The 9,913-nt window shown below is 37.1% G+C and overlaps 1 protein-coding gene and 1 pseudogene across 1 annotated transcript; both read left to right on the top strand.

Annotated features, from left to right (window-relative positions):
• Window positions 1-1,092: 1,092 nt before the first annotated feature.
• On the top strand, window positions 1,093-3,445 carry LOC125835711 (G-type lectin S-receptor-like serine/threonine-protein kinase LECRK3). The gene has a single exon (XM_049514816.1). It carries the CDS (start codon window positions 1,093-1,095, stop codon window positions 3,424-3,426), a length of 2,334 nt encoding a protein of 777 aa, XP_049370773.1. The 3' UTR covers window positions 3,427-3,445.
• Window positions 3,446-4,887: 1,442 nt separating this feature from the next.
• On the top strand, window positions 4,888-8,082 carry LOC125835920 (G-type lectin S-receptor-like serine/threonine-protein kinase LECRK3; annotated as a pseudogene).
• The last annotated feature ends 1,831 nt before the right edge of the window (window positions 8,083-9,913 follow it).

The following is a 9,913-nucleotide window of genomic DNA, read 5'->3' as shown; positions in this document are numbered from 1 at the left end:
GAATGACTTGATTATTGCATATATGGAAAATGATTGTCCAAACCTGTAAATTTGAGCATCTAAATATAGTTAGTAGGTAGACTGTATAATAAATTATAACTTAAAGCTAGTAGATGCAACTTATAGTAATTCAAAAGATCATAGCTACTGTATTTTAACATTTTCGTCGAGTAAGGAAAAAAAAACAGCAATAAAAAGTTTTGAATTATGTTCATCCAAATCAATAAATAAAAGTAGTGACATAAATATTTTTCATACTATCTCTAGATAAATGAAGTATGATCCTTACCTATATGCTCCAAATGTTGCTGGCTGACCAAGTAAACCAAATCAAAAGAGCAATGATTGCATCATGGAAAAAAAAATTTAGTGCACAGCTTACAAAAAATATGAAAAAGGCTAAAGTCAAGGGTGAATCATCTATGAATATAACATTAATAGTAATGTCACGAACTTAAGCCTTTTTATATAAATTCTATAAAGAGAATATTTTTTCACCATTAATCCAAGGAATTTGAAAAGACCAAAAATGAATGATATTATCATATGAATGAATCAATGAATAAATTAATATCAAACCTTCCTCTTCTTTCAGTTTTAAACTGGTAGTAATTACAAAGACAGCATTGTCTTTTCATAGGATGATAATATCATTAGTATTAATTAGTATACTACGGTCAGTTTATTGTTTAATAATTTAATATTTAATTAATTATACATTTTATGAAGAGATTTTTGGATTATTATTATTATTATTATTATTAATTTATTATTATATACATATAAATTATAGATGATAAATATGTATTAAATTAGATATTTTAATTAGGAATTAATCTAAGGAAGTGCAAAAGTCATTAACATATTAATTAAAATGATACAATTTAATATTTAAATTAAATAATTAAATGTTTTATAATATTTTAATTTATAATAGGGATAAAATCGTAATTCAACTTTTAACTTTTTTTGTTCCCACTTATAGTAATATATGATATGATATGATATGATATATGATAAACTGAAAAACATATAAACATCACAATTTTGTGATAAATCAGAGTAAAGGAAGAAAAAAAAAAGCTAAAATCTATGACCATTTTGCTATGGTTATTAATCTTATTTGCAATTCATGCAGTAGCACTAGCACAGCAAAGGCAGTTCAATATAACACATGGGTCTTCTCTAACACCTATTATCAGTTCATCATGGTTTTCGCCATCCAGGCACTTTGCCTTTGGGTTTTATGAAAAAACCAATGGCTATGCTGTTGGAATCTCAATTGTTGGTATGCCTAAGAAGACAGCAGTATGGACAGCAAACAGGAGCAGTCCTGTTGTCCCGAGCAACGCCGTGTTGCTCTTAACTAGTGATGGAAGGCTCATTGTGCAAGTAGGAAGCCAGGAAATCTCTGTCATCAATCCCTCTCGAGCCATTGCTTCAGCTTCCATGCTGGACACTGGAAACTTTGTGCTCTATGATTCAGATCGCAATGTCATTTGGCAAAGTTTTGACAATCCAACAAACACACTTTTACCTGGTCAGCATATATCAGCTGGACAAGAGCTGTTCTCGAGTGCCTCGGAAGCAGATGATTCTTTCGGGATTTTCCGTCTCAAAATGCAACATGATGGGTACCTTGTTCAGTATCCTGTCAATACACCAGATACTGACCCATATTCTTACTACGTATCCTACACCAGTGGAGCAGGGAATAATGTTTCACTGAATCTTGATGATGACGGCCTCCTCTACTTGCACAATTCCACCAATAGTCTAAAAAATCTAACCAGAGGAGGCTACCGTAGAGAAAGGACCATCATCTATATGATGAAAATTGATGCTGATGGTATACTTAGAGTTTATTCACATTCTCTGAACCAACAGAACAGTTCCGTGATATGGTCATCAACAGATGATAGGTGTATTCCAAAAGGCCTTTGTGGGCATAATGGTTTTTGCACCAATATAGATGATCAAGCTAAATGTTTGTGTCTTCCGGGATTTGATTTTGTAATGCCAGGAAATTGGAGCGCGGGCTGTGAAAGGAATTTCACTGCAGAATGTCGGTTAAAGGAGAACACTTCCAAATACTATGACATGAGAACAGTTGTAAACACAGTATGGGAAGATAGTACTTATGTTGTTTTGGGTGGAACGACCAAGGAAGATTGTGAACAAGCCTGTCTACAGGATTGTAACTGTGAGGCTGCTCTGTTCAAAGACAGAGAATGTAGAAAGCAAAAGCTGCCTCTGAGGTATGGAAGGAGAGACCTGCGTAATTCTAATCTTGCATTGGTCAAGGTGGGCATTAATGTGTTACCTAACAAAGAGCTGCCTGATCAGAAGGTTGAAGAAACAAAAGGCAAAAAGCTAAGGATAGACATCCTAATTGCCAGCATTACATCGACTGTTTTTGCTTTGTTGGTGTTAGGCATCTCTGGATTTCTCATTCACAGAATTCATGTCTGGACTTGCAGAAAAATCCAGGAGAGTAGAAATGTTCAGTTATGTGAGGATGTTGCTCCACGAGCATTTTCCTATGCAGAACTAGAGCAGGCAACCAGTGGCTTCAAAGAAGCGTTAGGGAGGGGGGCATTTGGAACAGTATTTAAAGGGATTTTGGCAGAAGGCCAGAAAGTGATAGCTGTTAAGAGACTAGACAAAGAATTGGTAGAAGGGGAAACAGAGTTCCAAACTGAAATAAAAATCATTGGAAAGACACATCACCGAAATCTAGTCCGCCTCCATGGTTATTGCCTGGAGGGATCAAGAAGGCTTCTGGTGTATGAGTACATGACCAATGGGTCACTCGCGGACGTACTTTTCAAATCAGAAAAACAGCCCACGTGGGAGGAAAGGTGTGGCTTTGCTCGAGATATTGCAAGGGGCCTCCTATATTTGCATGACGAGTGTGAAACACAAATCATCCATTGTGATATTAAGCCTCAGAACATACTCATGAATGATCAGTTCTGTGCAAAAATATCTGACTTTGGAATGGCCAAGCTCTTAAAGAAAGACCAAACAAGAACCTACACAGGGATAAGAGGGACCAGAGGCTATGTTGCACCAGAATGGCACCGAAATCTGCCAGTGACAGTGAAAGCAGACATTTACAGTTTTGGTGTTGTCCTATTGGAATTGATTTGCAGGCGGAAGTGTGTTGATATGAGCCTCGATGAAAATGAGGCAATTCTTGAATACTGGGTTTACAATTGCTTTGATGCAGGAGAGCTAGATAAACTAGTCAGGGACGAGGAGGTTGATAGAAGACAATTCGAGAGAATGGTGAAAATAAGCATTTGGTGCATTCAAGAGGAACCATCACTTCGCCCTTCAATGAAGAAAGTTCTACTGATGCTGGAAGGAACAGTAGAAATTCCAGTGCCTCCTAGTCCTTCTTCTTTTCTAAGTGCCATATAGTTTTAAACTTCTTCACTTTTTGTTTATTCTACTTTGAGTTTCAAGTATCCCAACTTTCCCATAGAGAGCAAACTACTTTATTATAATTGTATCAATTTTCTACATCATTCTCCACCTCTTCTTGCCACCAGTTATCTTATGCTGTGGTGTATCTCAAGGCTTATGTTTCCATTTTGAGATTTGTCCATATCAACACTTCTCTTTAAATTTACTTGTAGTACAATGAAACTATATTTTGTGCTAAGTGACTAGCAACCGTCGTTGTAGTATTTGAATGGTAAATACTAATTTAGGAGACTTACAATTTTCTCCATAGTGAAAGCGAATCTGCAACAACCACAACTCGTGTAGCCGATGGTCGGGAGTCCTCACAAAGCAGATGAACTTCCTTTGTCCATAGTCTAGATATCCTCTAGAGATGCAGAGAGTTTTTATCCTCTGGAGCTTTTCTATTTAACAAAAAAATTCTATTGAAAAATATTTAGTTAACCGATTAAAATAAGGTCCGTACGACCATCTTTTAATAAAAGAAACATATTATAAAATAAAAAGACTGTGTAGATTAAGTGTAGAACTCTTCAATATTAGAAGGATTATATACTTGCTTAGTGGTTTGTGGTTTATGTCAATTCAAATAATTCCATTTTCTCCATATCTTAACCAAGGGCACCTCCATACACGAGATTGATTAAAGATGAAGGAGTACTTAGCACTCCACTCCAACTTTCTATGGTTATACCTTCTGTTTACTGTTAAGTTCATATGGTACTTTTTTCTTTTACCTTGCAAATCTTACTTTGAAGCATATTTCCTCTTTCCATCAATACCAAATTCTATTTAAAAAAAATTCATCGGTTTTATCACAAAATTGTAATTCTCTAAATTCCATTTATAGTTGGAATTACAATATAAAGATGTAAGGAAAGCCAAAGCTAAGACTTAAACTTAATGAGTTTTAAATTCTAACATTTTCTAAGTTATTGAGTTCAAAATTAATAATCTATACATTTTCAATGAATTTTTACTAAAAATATAAAGTTTTAACCTAAGCTGCAGAATTCAATCAAATACACACTACTGGAAACAAAGGTTTTCCCTCCTTCAATCGGTAGAAAATTTGTGCTATAGAACATGATTTCTTAACCACTGAACATTTCAATAGAAATATAGTGATTTCTTAGTAGTGACATAGTTGACACTCTAGCTCTTTTTCCGAATCTAAATTTACTCTAGACGGACTAGACCATTTATAATGGGAAACTTGAAAGTTAGTGGAAGCCGTCAATTTTTAAAAACATCATTGCTTGACTCAATAATTTCCAAGTCTCCTATGTAACGCGTCTTTTACTTCATTAGCGTAAATTGACTTGTCCTACAGTAGCTAAAGTCTTTGGACGTTATTAATAAACTGAATTTATAACATATTAGCATCACCATTTTGTGATAAATCAGAAAAAAAAACTAAAATATATGGCTGTTTTGCTATGGTTATTAATCTTATCTGCATTTCATGCAGTAACACTAGCACAACAAAGGCAGTTTAATATAACTCTTGGCTCTTCTCTAACACCTACTACCAATTCATCATGGTTTTCACCATCCAGGCGCTTTGCCTTTGGGTTTTATGAACAAACCAATGGCTATGCTGTTGGAATCTACATCGTCGGTATGCCTAACAAGACAGCAGTGTGGACAGCAAATAGGAACAGTCCTGTTGTCCCGAGCAACACTGTCTTGCTCTTAACTAATGATGGAAGGCTCATTGTGAAAGTAGGAAACCAGGAAATCTCTGTCATCAATCCCTCTCGAGCCATTGCTTCAGCTTCCCTGATGGACACGGGAAACTTTGCGCTCTATGATTCTGATCGCAATGTCATTTGGCAAAGTTTTGACAATCCAACAAACACACTTTTACCTGGTCAGCATATATCAGTTGGACAAGAGCTGTTCTCGAGTGCCTCGGAAACAGATGACTCATTAGGGATTTTCCGTCTCAAAATGCAAGATGATGGGAACCTTGTTCAGTACCCTGTCAATACAGCAGATAGTGCCCCATATGCTTACTACGCATCCTACACCGCTGGATTAGGGAATAATGTTTCACTGAATCTTGATGATGACGGCCTCCTCTACTTGTTCAATTCCACCAATGGTCTAAAAAATCTAACCAAAGGAGGCTACCGTAGAGAAAGGACCATCATTTATATGATGAAAATTGATGCTGATGGTATTTTTCGAGTTTATTCACATTCTCTGAACCAACAGAACAGCTCCACGATATGGTCATCAACAAATGATGGGTGTGATCCAAAAGGCCTTTGTGGGCTTAATGGTTTTTGCACCACTATAGATGCTCAAGCTAAATGTTTGTCTTCCTGGATTTAATTTTGTAATGCCAGGAAATTGGAGTGCAGGCTGTGAAAGGAATTTCACCACAGAAACCTGTCAGTTAAAGGAGAACACTTCCAAATACTATGATATGAGAACAGTTGAAAACACAGGATGGGAAGATAGTACTTATGTTGTTTTGGCCGTAACGACCAAGGAAGATTGTGAACAAGCCTGTCTACAGGATTGTAACTGTGAGGCTGCTTCGTTCAAAGACAAAGTGTGTAGAAAGCAAAGGCTGCCTTTGAGGGATGGAAGGAGAGACCAGCGTAATTCTAATCTTGCATTGGTCAAGGTGGGCATTAATGTACCTAACAAAGAGCTGCCTGATCAGAAGATTGAAGAAATAAAAGGCAAAAAGCTAAGGATAGACATCCTAATTGCCAGCATTACATTGACTGTTTTTGCTTTGTTGGTTGATGTTATTTTAGTTTTGATGATTTGACAAACAAAGGGATCCTATAATGGTACCTGATACCTTGTGACAATTTGTTGAAATTGCCAGCTGGAAAAAGTACAGAAAGTTGGTGAGGTTGGTGCACGGCTTCCAAGCGTGCCAGAATCCTCAGACAATAGCATGGCTTCCTTGTGTGTGTCTATTAGATAAAAGGCTTTAATCAATAGACACATTTTTAGTTTTTGCACTCCTGAAATTCTCAAGAACACAAGCAAAAACCACTCCTATCAAGAAGTATTATCCTCAAGAGCAACAGGGACCTGATAGAGCTGCTTGCTGCTTAGTTGTCTTAGGATTATATCTTCCGTGCTAATATTGTAAATCTATTCCTAATCTATAAAGGAATTAGATAGTTGTTTTGTTCATCTAAAAGTCTAAGCCAATTAAGTGTAACTGGCTTAGTGGGCAGTGTTGTATCTGCTTAGACAAATTCTAAGTCATCTAGAGTTAGGTGGTTTAGTGGGCAGTGTTGTATCTACTTAGTTGAAGTCTAAGTTATCTAGAGTTAGGTAGCTTAGTGGGTAGTGTTGTATCTGCTTAGTTGTTTTCTTTGTAGTAGAGTTACTACATATAGGGGGAAGGGATTTAGAGGTAAATTCCTAGGTTGCAGCTGCTGTAATCTAAACTGTTGCTCCGTTTGAGTGAAATGGAGTTGGATTGAAAGCCTGTGAGGACAGGTCGTGGTTTTCACCGCCCTTGAGCAAGGGGGTTTCCACGTAAACTACTTGTGTTGTTTTCTTTATTGTTTACGCCTCATTTATTGTTCATACTGAGTCAAGGGACCTGGTCCGTTGACTGATAGTGGACGCATTGGTGTTGGGCATCTCTAGATTTCTCATTCACAGAATTCATGTCTGGACTTACAGAAAAATCCAGGAGAGTAGAAGTGTTCAGTTGAGCGAGGATGTTGCTCCACGAGCATTTTCCTATGCAGAACTAGAGCAGGCAACCAGTGGTTTCAAAGAAGCGTTAGGGAGGGGGGCATTTGGAACAGTATTTAAAGGGATATTGGCAGAAGGTCAGAAAGTGGTAGCTGTTAAGAGACTAGACAAAGAATTGGTAGAAGGGGAAACAGAGTTCCAAACTGAAATAAAAATCATTGGAAGGACACATCACCGAAATCTAGTCCGCCTCCTTGGTTATTGCCTGGACAGATCCAGAAGGCTTCTGGTGTATGAGTACATGACCAATGGGTCACTTGTGGACATACTTTTTACACCAGAAAAACAGCCAACATGGGAGGAAAGGTGTGTCTTTGCTCGAGATATTGCAAGGGGCCTCCTATATTTGCATGACGAGTGTGAAACATAAATCATCCATTGTGATATTAAGCCTCAGAACATACTCATGAATGATCAGTTCTGTGCAAAAATATCTGACTTTGGAATGGCCAAGCTCTTAAAGAAAACCAAACAAGAACCTACACAGGGATAAGAGGGACCAGAGGCTATGTTGCACCAGAATGGCACCGAAATCTGCCAGTCACTGTGAAAGCAGACGTTTACAGTTTTGGTGTTGTCCTATTGGAATTGATTTGCAGGCGGAAGTGTGTTGATATGAGCCTCGATGAAAATGAGGCAATTCTTGAATACTGGGTTTACAATTGCTTTGATGCAGGAGAGCTAGATAAACTAGTCAGGGACGAGGAGGTTGATAGAAGACAATTCTAGAGAATGGTGAAAATAAGCATCTGGTGCATTCAAGAGGAACCATCACTTCGCCCTTCAATGAAGAAAGTTCTACTGATGCTGGAAGGAACAGTAGAAATTCCAGTGCCTCCTAGTCCTTCTTCTTTTCTAAGTGCCATATAGTTTTAAACTTCTTCACTTTTTGTTTCTTGTACTTAAAGTTTCAAGTATCCCAACTTTCCCAAAGAGAGCAGAGTACTTTTCATAATTGTATCAAATTTCTACATCATTCTCCATCTCTTGTAGGGACTTCTAGTCAATTTAATCCCCAATTTTGCAACAATCTTAACATCCACAAACGTATGAGTAGCCCCTGTATCAGCCATGGCCATCACACGTTGATCCTTAACTTTCATTTCTATGTTAATCAGTGAAGCATGCGGCTGTCAATTTTAGTATTCCTTGGCGCTTTCCGCGCCGGGGTTCGTTGGTCGCCCGACAAGCGCGCGGGCGCACGCCGGGGACGGGAGGGAGGCACCAGTTAACAGAACTACATGGATTTATCTTCTGCTGTAATGAATCTCAAGGCTTATGTTCCCATTTTGAGATTTGTCCATATTAACACTTCTCTTCAAATTTACATGTAGTACAATGCAACTATATTTTTTGCTAAGTGACTGGCAACCATTGTTGTTGTATAGAATTGTAAATTCTAATTTAGGAGACTTACAAGTTTCTCCATACCAGAAGCGGATCTGCAACAACCACGACTCGTGTCGCCGATGGGGAGTCCTCACAAAGCACATTAACTCCCTTTGTCCATAGTCTAGATATCCTCTAGAGATGCAGAGAGTTTTTCTCCTCTGACGCTTGTGTTTAAACAAAAAAAAATCTGTTGGAAAATATTTAGTGAACCGATTAAAATAAGGTCCTTACATTCACCTTTTATTAAAAGAAACATATTACAAAATAAAAGGACTGCATAGATCAAGGGTAGAACTCTTCACTATTAGCAGGATTTTACCAAACCACCAGCATAGCACTGTTTTTTTACCAAAAGAACTACTGGGTTCTCAAACTGTCAAACATGCCTTCTTTTTTCGCCTTTGGTACTATGTTTTTCCGGCTAACTAATCTTCTGGATTTGTGCCGGAGAGTCCTACTTTAATAAAGGATAAACCACTCCTCACCAAAGGCGCCTCCGTACCCAAGACCGATTAAAGATGAAAGAGTACTTACCACTCCACCACAACTTTCATTGGTTATACCATCTGTTTACTGTTTAGTTCACATACCTTCTTTTACCATGCAAATTTTACTTTTGAAGCATATTTCCTCTTTTCATCAATAACAAATTCGATTTTAAAAAAATTCATCAGTTTTATCACAGGATTGTAATGCTCTACATTCCGTTTATAGTTGGAACAATATAAAGATCTAAGGAAAGCCAAAGCTAAATTTGAAGTTAATGAGTTTTGAATTCTAATATTTTCAAGTTATGGAGTTCTAAATTAATAATCTATACATATTCAATGAATTTTTACTAAAAATAAAAACTAAACCTAAGCAACTGAATTTAATTGAATTCGCAGTGCTAGAAACAAAGGTTTTTCCCACCGTGAATCAATGGAAAATTTGTGATATAGAACATGATTTCCCTGAGGAAATTTTCATTATGAAAATGGAAATAACCACTAAACATTTCAGTGGGAAAATAGTGAATTTTTAGAAGCAACGTAGTCTACACTCTAGCTCTTCCCCCCGGACCTAAAGGTACTCTAGTCTAGACGGACTAGACCAACAAGTCAACATTTACAGAAAAGTAAGGAGACTTGAAAGTTGTGGGAGATGTCAATTCTTAGTCTACAAAAATTGCACAATTCATTTTCTACCAAAAAAACTTGTCCACATTATCTCCTGTGAATTTGATATATCCAACTATAAAATTTTAAAAATATTATTGCTTGACTAAAGACTAGTACAATTTTTTCTCAAAATTGACAGGACTGAATAA

This window comes from Solanum verrucosum, unplaced genomic scaffold (assembly GCF_900185275.1).
Source record: "Solanum verrucosum unplaced genomic scaffold, falcon-dt-bn FXZP01000128.1, whole genome shotgun sequence".
NCBI lineage: Eukaryota > Viridiplantae > Streptophyta > Magnoliopsida > Solanales > Solanaceae > Solanum > Solanum verrucosum.
Note: the sequence above shows the minus strand (reverse complement) of the source record. Positions and strands in the feature narration are given on the sequence as shown.

Bases quoted from the DNA above. Each gene is read 5' to 3' on its own strand.
- LOC125835711 (XM_049514816.1), top strand. From the start codon at position 1,093: ATGACCATTTTGCTATGGTTATTAATCTTATTTGCAATTCATGCAGTA.